Source organism: Daucus carota, chromosome 5 (assembly GCF_001625215.2).
Source record: "Daucus carota subsp. sativus chromosome 5, DH1 v3.0, whole genome shotgun sequence".
NCBI lineage: Eukaryota > Viridiplantae > Streptophyta > Magnoliopsida > Apiales > Apiaceae > Daucus > Daucus carota.
The window spans coordinates 2859285-2878367 of record NC_030385.2 but is presented as its reverse complement, the minus strand read 5'-3'; the positions used below and the strand labels follow the sequence as shown (position 1 = coordinate 2878367).

At 33.4% G+C, this 19083-nt stretch overlaps 1 protein-coding gene across 27 annotated transcripts; it reads left to right on the top strand.

Moving 5' to 3' along the window:
* The first annotated feature begins 1685 nt into the window (after nt 1-1685).
* On the top strand, nt 1686-17357 carry LOC108222785 (F-box protein At3g07870). Of its 27 annotated transcripts, XM_064094489.1 has the most exons (9): nt 1692-1808; nt 1885-2006; nt 3924-4128; nt 5921-6084; nt 6398-6526; nt 8731-9583; nt 9954-13038; nt 13313-13496; nt 15981-17357. In XM_064094489.1, the coding sequence occupies exons 8-9, from the start codon at nt 13438-13440 to the stop codon at nt 17113-17115; spliced, it is 1194 nt and encodes a 397-aa protein (XP_063950559.1). In that variant the 5' UTR covers nt 1692-1808; nt 1885-2006; nt 3924-4128; nt 5921-6084; nt 6398-6526; nt 8731-9583; nt 9954-13038; nt 13313-13437; the 3' UTR covers nt 17116-17357. The 27 variants fall into 27 exon arrangements, with proteins under 27 accessions (XP_063950571.1, XP_063950562.1, XP_063950572.1 ...); XM_064094501.1 differs by lacking the exons at nt 8731-9583; nt 9954-13038 and adding an exon at nt 2133-2382 and having other exon boundaries at nt 1686-1808; nt 1934-2006; XM_064094490.1 differs by lacking the exon at nt 8731-9583 and having other exon boundaries at nt 12817-13038.
* Nucleotides 17358-19083: the final 1726 nt, after the last annotated feature.

Below are 19083 nucleotides of genomic sequence, written 5' to 3'. Positions count from 1 at the left end.
ACATGTATATAGTGTAATTTGATAATATAGCTAATATTGGTTGATTATATTTTTAAAATAGTATATTATTATAAAAAATATATTACTTCAATAAATTAATAAATAATGTGGAATCTTCTTACATATTTTTTATTGCACATCTGTAGAGATTCCACAAATATAACTAGCAGCAATAATAGGTTGACTGCATTAATATTATATATTTATAACAGCTTGAAATAATAATTACATATTGTTTTTTAAAATATAGCTAGTCAGTATATTCGATAATATCGAAACACAATATCCCGCGGGTTCGACAAATTTTATATAATATTTCACTTGTCCAATTTGGCCATCATTTATGGACACTCAACTGAAGATGTTTGGAAAATTATTTTTTCACCTTTTAATGCTTGCATGTTTCTAAAATAGTAAAATTTATCATAGAAGTCGATTTATTATTACAGTTTATAAATTACTCCCTCCGTCCTATTTTATATGACCCTTATTCTTTTTTGGGACATCTCAAAAAGAATGAACCTATCATACTCACTATTTTTTAACACAACTTTTCACTATTCACTATTACACGTCATTACTACCTCCGTGCTTGTGAATAGTTTACTTATACTGTTTGCAGGCATTCTGAGATTCCTACAAAGTATAGTTTTATAACTTTTTATTTAAAATTCTCTTTTCTTGAATAAAACTTTAAACATCAATTTTTATTCAGAGAAAAAAATTTAAAAAAATATATTATGGAACTATTTTTTAAATTAACATGAAAAAATTTGTCAACAAGTAACGTAAAGAAATGAGAAGAACAAAGAGAGTATTAAATATTGATAGGTCCTGCCACTTTACCCACTTTTCAATTAAAATTACTACTTTTTTCTTAACTTAATATGGGACGGAAGGAGTATATCCTATAACGGGTATACTCGGAATAATGAGTATTCGAAACTCGAGAGAATACTCGGAATGAGTTATTGGATTGCTAATAGGATATTTTTTTAATTAATTGTTTATCTCATATATAGTTATATATCGATCAATAATAAAACTATCTAATATCATTAATATTTTAATAGCATACTTGAAATAATGAAGTTCAAATTAAAGTTACTTGTTTGATAATTTTTGACATAATAATCATTCACAAGTTTTAATAATAAAACACATATACTTTCTAATTAATGTCAACACTTTGCAAAAAAACCAAAACATATATAAATCTACTTTTAGTTTCTTTTGAAATTATTTTCAAATAAAACAATAAAAAATTGATAAGTCAAACTCAGCTTTGACCTCGAGTACTTGAAGTCAAACCGAGTTTTAACCGATTTTTTAATAAATCGGTTTTGAACCCGATTACTCGAAACTCAGATCGGACGAGGGGTTAAAAAACGAGTACTCGAAATGAGTACTCGGCTAACATGATTTTTAGAATACTGCTGAATGGTACTCCTAATTTAACAGACGTCGTTTGACTTTTTAACGCATTTTTAAGAGTTTTGATCGCTCACATAAAATTATTATTTTTAAATTTGTTCTTTTGTGAATAAAAATATATATATATATATCATTAATATGTTATTCACAACAATAAAATTTTAAAAATAATAATTTTAAATATGCGATCAAAATTAATAAAAAATGTGTGCAAAAAAATCCCTGGGACTGATATATCCAAACCGGAAGTAGTAAGTTTTGAGATCAAGATGGACCCGCTGGGGGTCCAAGGGGAGCTGGGTTGGGAATTGGGATGGGGAAAAATGGTGGGCGAAGTTTTCCTCCGGCGAGATGGATTGAATGATGTGATTTAGGTATAGTTTCTGTTGATTGTATTTTAATTTTTATTCTAGCGATTTGTATTTTAACAATTACAATCCCGCCTACCAGTGTGCCTGATCTATAGTCGTGAAACTAAAATCTTTCATAAAAACCATAGAGAAAAAGGGTTCTGAACTAGAGCAAAGGAGTATATCTCAGCTTGCTAAGCAATTCTTGGGTTTCTCCATCCTGTAAGACACGCTTGCTTTTGAGATATTCTGATGTGGGTGCTAATTAAATAAATTGTATTTGAATCTTCTCATCTATTTTCTATGCTCATGCTATTTATTTGTTATCAAATTGCTTGTGCTTGATAGGGTGCAAAAATTCATTTGGCATCTAGGACATAGATCATAGTGGACTGCATAGATCAGCTGTTCCCAGAGAGTGCCACTCCCTGAACGTGACAATCTCAGAGTCTAGGATTTGATAGCTTATTTTATTTTATTCTGAATTTTACGGAAACAGAAGTTGCTAGGATTTGGGTGTGGAACTTATTGCAGATCAGTTGAAAAGGTTGTATACTGAACTTTTTAAGAGAGTCTGCACTTTGTGAAAGTGTATATGGTATATTTCCAATTCTATAATAATAATAATAAAAGTTTATCGGGGATAGAAATTATCTTATATATTTTAATATGAATATTGGAAAGCTTTAGCCTTTAGGGGCGTTTAAATTGAGGTTGAGCATGGGAATGGAGGGTATAGGGATGGGGGTTAATGGGAATCGGAATGATATGGAACCGGGGTGGGAATGGTATGATTTACCCACCTAAAAGGAATGCGGTTCACATTCCATACAACCAAATAACTAATCCAAACACTAATGCATGAGATGAGATCGAGGTTCCGATTCTCGATAACTGAGCTCATTGACCATGAACTAAACACCCCCTTGGCATGCATGCATCTTTTAGTTCAGTTCACTTGTTTACCTAGCTTATTTGGCCTCCTGCATTTATAATTGGGAAGGAGAATCGGGAATGGGAATGAGTATCCCGAGGGGTGTGAAATGAATGATTTTCCCCTCGAATGGGAATTAAGTTCCGATCCATACAACAAAATTGCTAATCCAAACACCAACACATGGGTTGAGGTTCCGAATCTCGTTAACCAGGTTCATTAACAATGAACCAAACGCACCCTATATTTTGCCATCAACTCATGAAACAATTCGACATAGGAGTCATATAATTTTATGAATAAGCAAATATGGACATGAATATGTACAGAAATTGAAGATCAGTTCTTAGAGGATCGGAGGAAAACTCAGTACATTTAACTGAGATGCACTTGATGCCATGATGATAAAAATATTCCATGTCATGAAAAATATTTTATTATGTTCTCTGTTGGATTTATCTTTTATAACAAAGGTCTTTGGCTACTGTTGTTATTAGCTAATGATTATTTTGTGTATTCTGCGAACCCCATTAAATTAATAATCATAATTTACATAGGATATTTGCCTTATTCACACATCTTCTTATAATTACTAACATGTCAATTCGATTTGCATTTAAAGCAAGAAATTTAAGAGATTACTTTATTTGTCCCTGGCATCGATAATGTTAATTCTGCCTTAAGGTTAGAGTTGTATGCGACATAGGTAAGGAAATGCAAAAGGAAAAGGGCCACAGAGAAAGTTGTGCATTGTGATTTGACCAGTATTGAAATATTGTCAGGGATGGTTTCTGTTCCTTCTATGCAATATTTTGTACTCTGCATCATTTTAGAAGAGCACCTGACTACCATAATGAATAACTAAGAAATTAAAACAGGTCTTAGCTCAGAGAAACCTTCATCTAAGATGTAAAAGTATATGCTCCATACTCATTAAATAAAGGAATTTTTATGCACTTTGTGGTATCATCTAATGATGGATTAAATAACCTAAACTTCGGATAATTGACTTGATTCTGAGAAAATGAAGATACAATAGCTTTTTTGTTTTTGCTGTAACTGCTTTGGATTACTATGAACATTAATCACTGGGATAATTTTCGCTTGGGGGTTGAAGTGGGTTTTTATATTGTCATAAATATCCATATCATTTATATTTGTACATGTTTATCTAACTAACATATTTATTACTAATATTGGAGTAGTGACAGAGGGACCAAAGGCGGTGCAAAACGTGGTCGATATCATTTCTAACGTAAATGTTATTGACTTTATATGTCACAAGCAAGTTGCTGAAACTGAAACACATTCAACATAAACCCTATAAAAAGCAATTTCACTGCATCTGCTTTTGTCCCTGCTCGAAACAATAGTTTCACCTCTTCTTTGTCCTCCAAGTTCTTTTTCCAGGTAATTTCTGAATTGTATACTTCTTTTACTTGGATTTATAAGATATTATGATTGTTTGAATAATGATTTTCCGACTTGGTGTTTTAATATGTATATCATGTTTGTGTCAATACCCCTCAATCAAAATCCTATTCGGGTACTGGGATTGAGGGGAGTTGGTTCGGTAGAGCTCACATCGGTAATCTTTGGGGCAAGATGCGACGTGATGTTGAGAATATATTATGAGTATTAACACTCTATTGTTGTTTAGGATAGCCCTGATTTATTGTTATAATAATAGTAATTGCTTAAAATTTTGGATTATGTTCACTAATAGGTAAATTTGCAGCATAATTCAGTTACTTGTTTGGGATTCAACAAGAAATTGTATATCCCTGTTCGCCAAAGAAAGGTTGCATTCTATGTTGCGGAAAGTGTGCAGTGACTCATCCACTATGAATTTACCATCAGAGATTCTGGCTGAAATCTTCTCAAGAGTTCCCATCAAGACAATACTCCATTGTCGAAGAGTATGCAAAAGATGGTGTAATATACTTGCAGAACGTTATTTTGTTAATTTACATTTATCAAGATCCCCTGCAGGGCTTATAATCCACCAAGGACCGAGCCAGCCAAATGTTGATGTCCTTAAAATGGTGGAACTTAACGACAAAGCTGACCACCATGATATTCATCATGACCCTTTGATGAAATTTATGCTAACACTTGGTCTCGAGGACAGTGTTATGTGGTTAAGTGGTTCGATTAATGGGTTAATTTGTTTAGGGTCGGAGAAAACAATTTGTATATGCAATCCAATTACACGAGAGTGCATACTCATTCCAGATCAGAAGTTCATTGGAAAATCGCGTGCTACATTACATCACGGCTTTGGGTTTGACGAATCCAGCAACCAATACAAGGTTGTCCGCTTTTATAAGGGCAGTTTTTCAGCAAGTGAAGGCTCAGATGAGTTAGGATGTGAGGTTTATACACTCGGAACACGTATGTGGAGAAATATAGGACATGTTCCCTTCTTTATTGATGGATATGGTAATGGTATCTGTGTCGCTGGCAACCTTCATTGGTTAGCATGCCATCAAAAGGATCAGAAAGAGTCCTCCGATAGCGAAAGGTTGTGTGCTTTTGATTTGGATAGAGAATCATTTCAACTAAGTGCAGGTCCTGTTGTTCCTCAAGTTGATGGCTATACAACTTATAGGAACTTAGGAATCCTAGGAGGTTGCTTGTGTGTATGTGATAACACGCCAGACTTAGAATTTGCCATTTGGGTGATGAAAGATTATGGGGTAACGGAAAGTTGGAGTAAAGAAATCGTCATTCGCACCAATTTCCTATTCGGAGGTATGCTAGATGAGGAAGTTTATCCTCTTAAAGTTTTAAAAGATGGGACCATTATAATGTATTGCGGAGAATTTCAATTGTTCACTTATCATCCTGGTACAAGAACCACGCAAGACCATGATTTCCCCGATGGAGCTTATAATACGTATAGTGCTATGGTTTACGTCCCAAGTTTTATAAGTCTCAGGAGTACTTTCATGCTGGAGAATGTTTTAGCTCTTTAGTTTTTCAATTTGGTTCTCTGAATGTTTTAGTGTTTGTAAGCTGCACTTTCAAGTTTCATCTGTTTATCTCACATTTGAGTTACTTTTGTATTTTGTTCTGGTGGATGTTGTCTATTAGCACTACTGTATCATCATGTTAGTATATATATTGCACTCGTACGTAGTTTCAGAATCATAATGTTATATCTTGCGTTATGTTGCTGGTTATGTATAATTATCTACAGGTGAATCCGGGAAGGTCTGCTGGCTTTTCCTGATTATGTTGCGAAGAGTTTAAGCAGAGCATGTAGGTGTTGAATGCAGGCAAGTTTAAAAAGTGAAATGGAAAAGATGCATAACTTTGGGGTTCGTAAGCTGTGCTCAATGTTTAGCGAAAGCTTTTAAGCTGGTAAGGACTATTCTAATTCTTGAATATTAATTTGTTTCTTAGTATTTTAACTGGGTAGGACATTTTTGAAAATATAAGTTTATCTTAATAATTCTTATAATTCAGCTAATTGACTTGATTCTGGGAAATTGAAGACACAATAGCTTTTTTGTTTTTGCTCTAACTGCTTTGGATTACTATTAACATTACTACTGGATCATTTTTATGTGGGGTTTGAAGTGGGTTTTTATATTGTTATTGTTATATTCATGGCAGTGCAAAACTCTGTCTATATCACTAGTAATGTAAATGTTATAGACTTTATACTTCACAGGCAAGTAGCAGAAACTGAAATGCATTCAACATTAACCCTATAAATAGCAATTTCACTGCATCGGCTTTTGTCCCTGCAGCTCGCAACCATAGTTTTACCTCTACTTTCTCCTCTAAGTTCTTTTTCCAGGTAATTTCTGAACTGTATACTTCTTTTACTTAGATTTATAAGATAATATGATTGTTTTGAATAACTTAACTTTGGTTGTTCATAAAGTAACGGATTATTGAGGAAATATGTTAGCAGCATGCTTTAAGGATGTTATTCTAGCTCTAAGTGTTTGAATAATGATTTTCTGTCTTGGTGTGTTAAAATATGTATATCATGTTTTTGTCAATACCCCTCCCATTGGTGCGAAGGCTTTGTGTTCCATATTTTATCAAGCTCCCAAGGGTTTCATATAGGAGAAGGTTGATGTACTTTATGGTTCTACAGTTTAGTTTCTTTCCAAGTTCAAGCAATTGACTGCAAGTTTTCAACATGTTGCATCATGTTGATTACCGTTTTAGGTTGCAGTATAGTCGCACTTTTGAGGTATGAATTTAGATGTTTTTATAAATTTATAATGGAGGCACCGTTCCCCATAATGCATTCAATTGGGGACTTAATCCAGCCGTTTCCGTTTCAAGAGTTTAAAAGCTAGTTGAATCGCGTCCAGTATACTCCCGTTCCGTTTATTCAGGACGAGGATACTATTTATCTGGGTTCTAAAGTTGAAGTGGATGGCAAAGAGGAGATGGTAAACGGCATGGTTGTTACGTCGATAAGTCGAGTCGAGTCGACCGGAGTGTCCGGCAAGTCGAGTCGCGACTAGTCGTGACTAGTCGTAGACTAGTCGACACCAGTCGACAAAGTATAAAATTAGTAATTTTATATATATCTACATATTCTACACTTCTACACACAATTGACTGCACAAATAGGATTATAGGAAGCAAAGTAAACTAAGACAGAGATGCAGAATACATACCTGGCCAGCAGAAAACAGTAGGCAGAGAAACAGAATACATATTGTTTGACTGTGTGTATATATACATACAACTATTCTGTGTGTATATACATATATGACTCAGTGAGTCAGTGTATATATATGTGTTATATATACCTTGGGCTGGGTTTTTTTTGCAAATCTGGGCTTTTTTTTGCAAATCTGAACCAGTCGGGCGACTGAGTCGACCAGTCGGGTCGACAAGTCGACCCAGTCGACCAGTCGGGTCGACAAGTCGACCCAGTCGACCAGTCATGAACCAGTCGAGCGAAATATTTACAAACAGCTAGTCGAGGAGGCCAGTCGACCGTCCTCCACCGACTGCTCGACTAGTCGTGACTAGTCGAGCGACGTAACAACCATGGTAAACGGTTATATGAATACGGTATTTCACCCATATACACTTTTCCGGCCTCGCAAGAGGCTAGTGATTTTGGTATTTTTGAATCTTGATTTGAAATGTTTAGAAGTTAAAACTGAAGACTTTGATATTATTATTATTTAATAATAATAATTAGTTTGATGTTAATTAAGTTATTATAAATAAACTGATTTTCAATAAAAGCCTCTCAAATTTTATTCATCAAATTTATTTACCGAAAATACAAATATATTGATCAAAGTTGATTCAATTTGGGCATGAAAAAAGTAAAAAAAAAACCCCAATTATAATGAAGGGTTAAATTGTTTTTCAAGAAGCCACATCGAATTTCAGAAGCAATCTATTACATACAATGAACTTGTTGTTGTCTGATTCTCATCATAATTTAATGGTGAGTTGACCTTTATTTTCTAAACACTTGATAATTGATTTGTCGATCATATATGATGCCCGCCTGTTTTTTGACTTATTTGATAATGTTTATGTTTTGGTTTGTGTGGTTGTTTTTCTTTTTAAGTGAGCTTTTGATCATGATCGCTATTGACTGCAAATACAATATTTGATCAATATTTATGAGTTGAACATGGGAAGGTAAAAATCCGCAGATCTTTCATGGAGTTGTAAAGAGACTCTTTTTGTACAAATACTTTAAAAATTGGCGGAACAAACATTTATTTGCCTTCTAGATAGCAATGATGAAATTAATGCATTTTTAGAATTTACAGTAAGAGAATCCCGAGAGACATGTCTCTGAAATTTTTTGAATTAATCGTATTAAAAGTCAGTTTATTATCTTGAAAAGTGACATGTACTAGTATAAATCAGACGCATTTGTAATCTCTCAATAATAACAGAATTATAAAAGAATAGTATTATCAATCTCCACCATATCTTTTCTGATTTTTATATGAGAGTTCTGCAATAATAACTCATAAATCTCCTAATATAGTCTCTTCTTTTCAGAAAATAACCAATATAATATGGTATCAGAGTAATTACGATATCAATTGGCGTTACGCTTCTTCCTAGTATAAATGGGAGGCACAAGTGTTGTGCTTTATGAACTTCTAATTCCTACATTTGATTGATAAAACTATGAGTGTTGGAAGAACAAGATGAGGACCTTGCCGTTGTCTCAAAATCTATGGAGCTTTGTTGAATCTGAGTATACTGAGCCCGAAAATGAGACTTCTCTAACTGATTCTGAGAAAAAAATGACAGTCGAATGAAGGATTCCAAGGCATTACTCTTCATACAATAGGGAGTTTCAGCCACAATAGTTTCCAGAATTTGTGATGCCACCTAATTAAGCAAAGGAAGCATGAGAGATTTTGAAAAAGGAATTTCAAGACAACACCAAAGTGATGAGAATCAAACTCCAATCGCCGATGCGTGAATTCAAGAATTTGAAGATGAAATATTCAGAGAGCATGCAAGATTATTTCTCAAGAATGATGGATGTTGTCAATCAACTACGTTCATATGGTTGAACATATGACTAAACAAAAAATCATAGATAAGATACTACTTAGCCTACCAGAGAAGTACGATTATATTATTGCTGCAATTAAAGAAGCAAATGACACTACTAATCTGTCTGTAGAAGAACTAATGGGTTCACTTAGAGCTCATGAACAAAGGAAGTAAAAACATGCTGATAAGTTTCTCGATAATGTCTCCGAACAAGACTAAATTTTGATGGACAAAAAAAGAATTGGAGAAGGAGTTCAAATTTCAAGCCTAGCTGATGAGATGGAATGGAAAAAATGAAACTATCATTCTAGTCCAAATGAAATTGAAAGAAAAGCCGAACAAGGTATGATTTCCAGATTTTCTAAACCTTTGTAAAAAACCAAATCATTATTCTTCGGAGTGTTTGGAGTGTTGGCATCGTGGGAAGCCTCAAAATATATTAAGTGTAGGCTAACTGGTTCAAAATGGCCATAGTGTCAAATTTCAAGATTAGTGCAAAATCTATGACAAATCTAATACCTTGATAGCAAGAATTTAAATGGATAGAATTAGAAGTTTCCCAATTGAGTTCAGATATTCAAGACATATTGATTTACGAGGTGAAGTCGAGGAAGATATTTAGATATGACACAAGGGATTTTGTCATTTAAATTTCAATGGTCTAAAGCTACTGCAGAGATTAAATATGGTACATGTGCTACCAAAATTTACAGGTGAAGCTGGAGTTTGTGAAGGAAGTGCAACAAGAAAACCACATAGAGAATATTTGCCAAAATATAGGTCATGGAGGGCGAGAGCTGCTTTGGAATTAACTCATACCAACTTATGCGGTCCGATTAAAAATCCCTCACTTAGTTAAAACATGTATTTTCTTATCTTTTTTACCAGGATGACGCGGGTTTATTTCTTGAAAGAAAAATCAGAAACTTTTTCAATATTCAAAAGATTCAAAGCTTTCGGGGGAAAGCGAAGTGGCAAATCAATTAAAGTGATCAGAAGTGACAGTGACGGAGAATATACTTCTATTCAATTTTATTATTATTGCAAAGAGGAAGGGATTTGGAAGCAACTAACTTCAGGTTATAGCCCACAACAAAACGGCATTGTTGAGTGCAAAAATCGCACCATTGTAGAGATGGCATGATCAATGATTCATAAGAAAAGTATGCCTACAAAATTTTGGGCAGGGGCCGCACTCATACAACTATTTATATTCTGAATAGATGTCCAACTAAAGCTGTTTATGGAGAAACTCCTATTGAAGCTTGGAGCAGAACAAAATCAGAGGTGAGTAATTTTAAGATATTTGGTAGTATGTTTTATGCTCATATTCCTAAAGAAAAGAGATACAAGCTTGATAAAAAGAGTGAAAGATGTATATATTTGGGTTATGACGATGAAACAAAAGCATACAGATTATATAATTTGGAGACTCGTAATTTAATGATCAGTAGAGATGTTATATTCAATGAAAAGGCTTTTTCGGGCTGGAAAAATAACAAAGTGCAGGAGCTTCGTGATGATGGTTTAGAAACGAATGGAGGGGATTCTTAATCTCCTGGAATCGCTCCAGCTCAGTCTCCAAATACATCAAGTTCTGGCTTGTCAAGCCTGCAGACTCAAAATAGTACTCCACCATGAAAATTCAGAAGCCTGCATGATGTGTATGAGACCTGCAATTGTGTCTCGACTAAACCAATCATGTTTGAAGAATCTGAAAAATATAATGTTTGGCAAAAGGCCATGGAAGAAGAAATCAAGGTGATTGAGAAAAATCAAACTTTGGAACTTGTGGAACGTCCTAATGCAGAAAAGTCATTGGACTAAAGTGGATTTACAAGAGAAAATTGAACCCAAATGGAACAATACAGAAACACAAAGCTAGAATCGTAGCCAAAGGTTATTCACAAAAACAACGTTTGCTCCAGTTGCTTGACATTAGAGCTGTGATTGCATTGGCAGCCCAAAACAGGTGGCCCTTTTACCAATTCTATATGAAGTCAGCGTTTTTATATGGGGTGCTCACTGAAGAAATATATGTGGAGCAGCCACAAAGATTATTCATTATTAAGGGGGAGGAAGATAAAGTGTATAAACTAAAGAAGACGTTATATGGGCTTAAGCAGGCTCGCCGAGGGCCTGCTTCATGAAAAATGGTTTCAAGAAAAGTAGGAGCGAGCCGACCTTGTATGTGAAGATTAATGGCACTGAAGTGTTAATTGTCTCACTTTATGTTGATGATTTGGTTATAACCGGGAGCAATGATAAAATGATTCAAGATTTTAAAGATGATATGATGCTGAAGACTTATGAGATGAATGATTTCGGTTTATTACATTATTTTCTTGGAATAAAAATACATCAAGGAGCTGGTGGTATTTTTATTTCACAAAGATAATACACTGAGGATATGCTAAAGAAATTTAAGATGTTTGGTTGTAAATCAGTAAGTGCTCCATTACAGATACATGAAAAGTTTAAGCAAGATGATGGTGCAAAAAATGTAGATGCTTCTGCATATCGTAGCTTGATTGGGAGTCTTTTATATCTAACATCTACCCGGCCCGATATAATGTATGCATCAAGTTTACTGTCCAGGTTTTGCAAAATCCAAGTCAAATTTATTTAGGAGCAGCCAAGAGAGTTTTACGATATCTTCAAGGAACATCGACTATGGCATTTTCTATAAATATGTGGAGAATCCAAAATCTGTTGGATTAATTGGTTTTACTGATAGTGACTGGGATGGATCAAGCAAAGATTGCAAGAGTACATTAGGCTATGTTTTTTCCTTTGGCTCAGGTGCATATTCACGGGCCTCAAAGAAGCAGAAATGTGTGGCACTTTCATCAGCAGATTTTGAGTATATAGCTGCATCAAAAGCTGTTTCTCAAGCAATATGGTTACGTAGAATTCTGAAGGACGTTGGACAGAAATAAGAAAGTAGCACAATTATTTATCATGACAACAAGTCTGCAATGGACATTGCTCTAAATCCGGTTTGCCATGACACAACAAAGCACATTGCAGTCAAATATCATTTCATAAGAGAAGGAATTGGAGATAGAGTAGTAAAACTGGAATTCTGTCCCACAAGTGATAATCTAGCTGATATTCTTACAAAGGTGCTACCAAAGAACAAGTTTAATTTTCTGCGGTAGCAACTTGGAGTAACCAGAAAATGCATTAAGGGGGAGTGATGAAGTTAATGCATTTTCAGAATTCACTGTAAGTGAATCCAGAGAGACATGTCTGTGGAAATTTCTGAATTAAATGTATTAAAAGTCAGTTTATCATCTTGAAGAATCACATGTACTAGACTACTAGTATAAATCAGAATTCTTTGTAATCTCGCAATAACAACAGAATTATAAAAGAATAATATTATCAATCTCCACCATTTCTTTTCTGATTTTTATATGAGAGTTCTGCAGTAGCAACTCATGTATCTCCTATTATAGTGTGTTCTTTGAAGAAAATAACCAACAAGGAAGACTGGAGACTGCTTGTCTAATTGCTTGTGCAATGAGCAGGACCAAAATAATCCTAATTACTTTATAAACATTGTGCATGCAGTTCTGAGTGAAAGTGCTCATACATTGGGGAAAAAAATTAGTTCAAAGAAGCCTTAAAAGCAAGCACCATCTTATTCGAATGTTACTGAAGAGAGTAATTTGGAGACTGGAGACTCTGTCAGCAGCAATGTCGAGACATATACAACTGATAATGTTTCTTTGTTTAGTTCATCTCATAAAGAGGGCTACAGTTCAACAGTATCTGCATTCATCCTTATAAAAGGTTGAGCAGACAATTAAGACAAATTAAAGTTCTTTTATAGCAGAATCGGTTTATGTTTTGCTGCTGATTTAAATTACATCTTCTCTGACTTAATTACTTACAAGAGCTAGTGACATTTAGAAGGCCGGAAAAAATGTAAGCAATTGGTTTTTATTTTAATCTCTCATTAGTCATATGTTATATATTAATTTAATTTGTTAAAAGAAAAGTGGAAGTGAACGAGTTGATGCATAGTTTTTCTTGTATCTAACAGGGTTGCAACATTCATTTGCAGTTATAAAATCTGTGCAGTTCAGAACCAAAGATTCAGATGTTATACACCAGAAAAGAAAATAGGTCAAATGAAGCACCATTCGATTCAGATGTTGCTAAAGAGAGAGATTTAGAGGACCCAAGACAATGTCAGCAGCAGTTTCGAGACATATGGAGCGCCTGAGAATGCAGGCATGCATAAGAGAGTATGACATCTCCCTCTGGCCTCTATACTCCTTTATTTGCTTGTGTTATTTTTAGAATAATGTTTCCATTATGTTCTTAGCATTTTTGCAATTCATAATCATATGATATGATAGACTTCTATCTTTTCTAATCAAACTCAAATTTGTGCACTTGAGGATTTGAGGAGATTCTTAATCAAGAGTGAGGACCAATTTATTGGGATAATTTAGTTTTTTGAAACTTCTTGAAGATTAGTTGGAAAAGTTGTATACAGAACTTTCTTAGAAGAGTTGTGTTTAAAAATATGCGTGTGTATAATATTATTTTAATTTCTAATGATAAATTTCTTAAGCATTGAAAATTTATTTAGGTATAGAAAGGGAATATTTTGCATTCAAAGGCATTTTAGTTCTTGGTAGTTGTATCGTTTATCAAGATTTTCCAAAAATTAAATCATAGTAAAATAAATTAAATTAAAAATGATGCATTATTGAATGCTATAAAAGATTTAGATAAACTATACCTGATGAATTTTGTTTTGATTATAAGGCTGACTTGCACTACTTCAACAACATAGATCTGCTAATGAGGGAATAATTACTGAAATTTTAATATTTCTCGAAAAGTAATAATAAAATATATAAAATCATAATCTAAAATAGCAACGCTGTTATATTCTTTATCACTGACACTTTATTAGGAAAATTGTTGGCTCGATGGATGCTATTTTTTCTTCTGAATAAGTTATTTTTTTTATATATATTTTGAACCCCAGAATTCATTGGATTATTCAATGGAAAATATTAATTATGTTTACTAATTATCCTTGCATGTTACGGACTCGTATATATCAATAATATGTCATCTTATTTTGCATAAGAAGAAAGAAGATTAAGAATTTGCTTTATTTAAGTTGAATGTGTCATTAATGACGTGAATCCTACTATTAGGCTATATTGATTACAAAAGTCTTGAGTTATTTATGAAGTAGGTGAGCACATGATAGAAAGAATAATGTCACAGTGAAAGTTATATATCATTGGTACTCAGCATCTTTTTATGATTACCGATCTACCACAATGGATGGCATAGAAAGTTTAGAAAATGACCGAATTACCAACAAGGTATAACTCGAAGTAAGAGACCTCCATTTAAAATATAAAATTATATGCTCCTCAGTTGTGAATATGTTATGTAACATCGGTTAGATAAAGAATATTTGAGCCTTTATAAGCACAAACAAATAACTAATGTATAGCCATTGCTAGCACTTTTGAACCAACCTGTGGTGGATTGTTGTGCCCCATATATATTTAGTTGTGGGCTTAGGATGTTATAAATGGTATGAGACCTCTACTCGATATGATTTTGTAATTTTTAATTTTACCTTTCTAATTTATAATAATTACTAATTTAAAGTTGGGGCAAAAATATTATAGGCATGCTCGGCGCATGGTGTAGTTTACTTGTATAAAAAATATTACTCACTTTGATCTCCTACTCTTTATTAAAAAAAGGAAAAATATATCGTAATACATAACCCCTATAATAAACAGTTCCACCTCCACCGCCTATGCTTCCAAGTGATAACTGTGCTCGAAATTCTAGTCTCAATTCGATCCAAAGCTTGTTCTTACGAGTTCCGACGGTCTCAAAACCCTAATTTATCTTGCCACAACTTTCTCCTCCAAGCACTTGCTCAAGGTAATTTCTTTATATAATTCGTAATTGTATTAGATCTTGCTATTAGATTTTCCGATTTGGAATAATAATATGTCAACCGATTGCCAAGTAACAAATTAGTGGCCATAAATTGTTAGCATCTAACTTTTAAGGAGCTCAATTAGCTTATTAATGTGTTAATATTCTGTTAGTGTTAATACACCCCTCACCCCAAATTTTGTGTGTATTAGATTAAACAGGGTTGCACTTCTCTAGGAGAAAATTGAAAATAGATAAGATGTATTCTGAACTAGATGAACAATGAATTACTGATTAGCATGTTAATGAATTACAAACTAGTCTGATTTCCATTTTTTGATGACCAACTATCTTTTTGAGAGACCAAATTAACATATGGCCTCCATATTGTGATATAGAAAATTGGGCCAGTCAAATGCCACAACAGGCGAAGTTTAGCCACCATTAGCACTTTACACTTCAAATTAGAGTCAAGATAATTTTTTTTTTTTGAGTATACTAGGATTCTGCTGATTGAAGCTTAGTCAAAATAGATTTGAAACCATGTTTAGCTATCGAATCTATAGTAAAATTTATGTTAGGAGAATTTTGTTTGTTTATTGTTAATAATTGTAAGCATGGCCATGATTTTTTCAAGTAATAATATCATGATATAAGAATTGACAGAATGTGCAAAACTATATTGAAACAGATGTGCATATGTAAAATGATTCTTTGTTTTGTTTGGGAACTGAAAAAAATTAGTCAAGGGTATCTCTGTTCAACAAAAAACATTGCATTGTTTTTTGGTGCAAGGTGTGCAGTGGAAAGTTCCCCGCTATGGATTTGCCGGCAGAGTTGCTGGCTGAAATTGTATCAAGAACTCCAGCTAGGACAATAGTCTATTGCAAATCTGTATGCAAAAAGTGGCGCAACATACTCTCAGAATCGTATTTTGCTAACCTACATCTCTCGAGATCATCTGAAGAGTTTATAATTCATCAAGGCAGCAGGGACGACGAATATGCTATCCTTACTCTGATTGAACTAGAAGACGAAAGTGAACAACATGATATTCACCCTGACCCTCTGATGCGATTTGACCTAGGACTTAACTTTGAATGTGAAGTGATGTGTTTAAGTGGTTCAGTTAATGGGTTAATTTGCATAGAGGATAATTATGAAGAGTCGGTTTATATATGCAATCCAATTACACAAGAGTACATATACCTTGAAAATCCTGACACCAAAAAGTCATATTTAAGCATGCATTATGGCTTTGGATTTGCTGAAACAAACAACCAGTACAAGGTTGTACGTTTTTATCTGGATCGTTGTCTATCAACTGAGAATAGTTGTCCATCAACGGAAGGCTCATATAAGCTTGGGAGCGAGGTTTACACGCTTGGAACAGCCACATGGAGAGATCTAGGGCATATCCCCTTTCACATAAGTGGATGTGATATTGGTATCTATGTTAGTGGGAACCTCCATTGGTTAGCTGATGAGGATAAAATTATATGTACTTTTGACTTGGACAGAGAAATATATCAGCCAATGGCAGCTGCTCCCTGGGGAAGTGAGAATGCTTTTAGGAGCTTGGGAGTCCTTAAAGGTTGCTTGTGCATATGTGATAACACACCCTACTCTGAACTTGCCATTTGGGTGATGAGAGACTATGGAGTGGAAGACAGTTGGACTAAAGAATTCGTCACCTATACTCATCTGATACATGGTGATATACATACTGACATGATTCGAATCCTTAAAGTTTTCAAAGATGGAACTGTTTTATTGTATTCTGAGAGCTTTCAATTGTTCACTTATCATCCTCAACATCAAACTCTGCAACATCACATTTACCCGGGCGGTGACTTGGACACATTTGATGCACAGACTTACGTCCCAAATTTTATGAGTCTCCACAGTTTCGAATTGGAGGAAGTCTTCGGGTGGTAGTTCTCAAGTTCACTTATTTTACAGCAAAGGATACTCCAAGATTTCAACTTGTCGCCAAGGTTCTCAAAGTCAGGCACTTTGATTACTATTTTTAAAGACTGGTTTATGTTTTTAAGTTTCTTTAAATGTCCGTCTCACATTTGTACTTCTTCTCAAATTTCAACAAATTCTGGAGGTTAAATTTGCATTCAACGCTTGGTATTTTATCATCCTAAACTATGAAAAGAGTAGTTTTTTATTTATATACTTGTAGTTTGGTCCTGGTGGTCACTATGATAAAATTACAATTTTAGTTTTTTTTTTCTCCTAGTTTTCTCTTCATGGCTGTGTTTTGGCTGAAGTGAAGTTCTTGTTTATGTCCTATTTATACTATATTGGTATTTGTTATAATTGATTAGGATTAATGATTTATATAATAGGCCATGATGATGAGATAGCTCTATGCTTATCTGTTGTCATTCCTATGTTCGATTATTACTCATCCCCAGATTTGTTAGAACAAATCGTACATGTCTAATTATTCAAAAACAATATATATCTATTATATATCAATGTAGTATATTTTCATATATATATATATATATATATAGGGGAGGGTTCTGGTACAAACTTACAAACTTACAAACTTTTTTTGTTCAACACATATATAACTTGAGTTCAACATTTTTTTAATATATTTCGTTGAACATCGATTAAAATAGTGGTGGAGAAGTACATAAACCAATTTTTAAATGTAAGAACTAAGGTAAACATGTTATTTAACTAATATTTATGTTTCTAGACCCTACCCAAACCCCAGAGGTATAGTTTAAACATGTTTTTAGATATATTCAACACAATGATAATTAGTGTTCAACACCCGATGTTGAACCCTAGTTATAAATGTGTTGAAAACGCGATTTATTCATGCGTTATTTTTAAAAATTGTGATGTTTTTTGAAGAATTTTCAACATGTATACTTATTATAACTAAGGATTAACACGATGGGAGAATAAAAAAAAGTTTGTAAGTTTGTAACTTAAAAAAGTTTTTATTTGATCCTATCCCTATATATATATATATATATATATATATATATGAAAATATACTACATTCCTTGAATCACTGTTTATAACCACATACATCACTAGTTTCTATGCTGTTAATCACTATTTTATACAGTATATTCATCAATTTTTATTTTTAATAATTGAGAAAATTTACTTATGATTGACATTGGTGGTCGATTATTGATGATCAATTATAGTTGTAGAAGGTCTATGATGGTAACAAATGACGGGATGAGGTGTGTGGTGATGATAGATAGTCATTAGTAGTGGCAAGTTATGATGACAGACGGTAATAGGCAAAACATGGTTGTAAGTGAAGGCGGCAATAATGGAAGGGGTTGATAATGATGTCGGGAGTTTCATCAATGTCGTATGATTGAAGATGATGATGATATACGTTGTATATATGTGTATTTATATTTTTATATTTGTCAGATTTCGCATATATAAATTAGTGATTTCTGATATACAAATGTGTGAATTTTGTAGGTAAGAATAGTGATGAAAAATTGGTCAGGGACGAGTTTTTAGTTTCTAGGCTAATTTAGTTTCTGGTGGAGTAAACCCTATATATATATATATATATATATATGTATGTATATATATATATATATCAATTATATAAGTTAATATTTTTTATTAATGTCTTGTTTGGTTGTGAAAAATGGAATGATATATTATATTATGAAAAAAGGTAAAATAATAAAGATAGAAGAAACTATTTTATTTTGGAGTAAAATTTTAGTGATAAAACTTGACAAAAAAAATAATGCAAAGATAATGAAAGAATTTTTTACTCAAATGGGGAGATTAAAATCCCATTGAGTATATTTGTGCTTAAATAGAAATTTTGAATATTTATATAAAATATTATTTAATCTTTATTTAGCATGACTTCGGATTTGTTGGCGTGTTTAT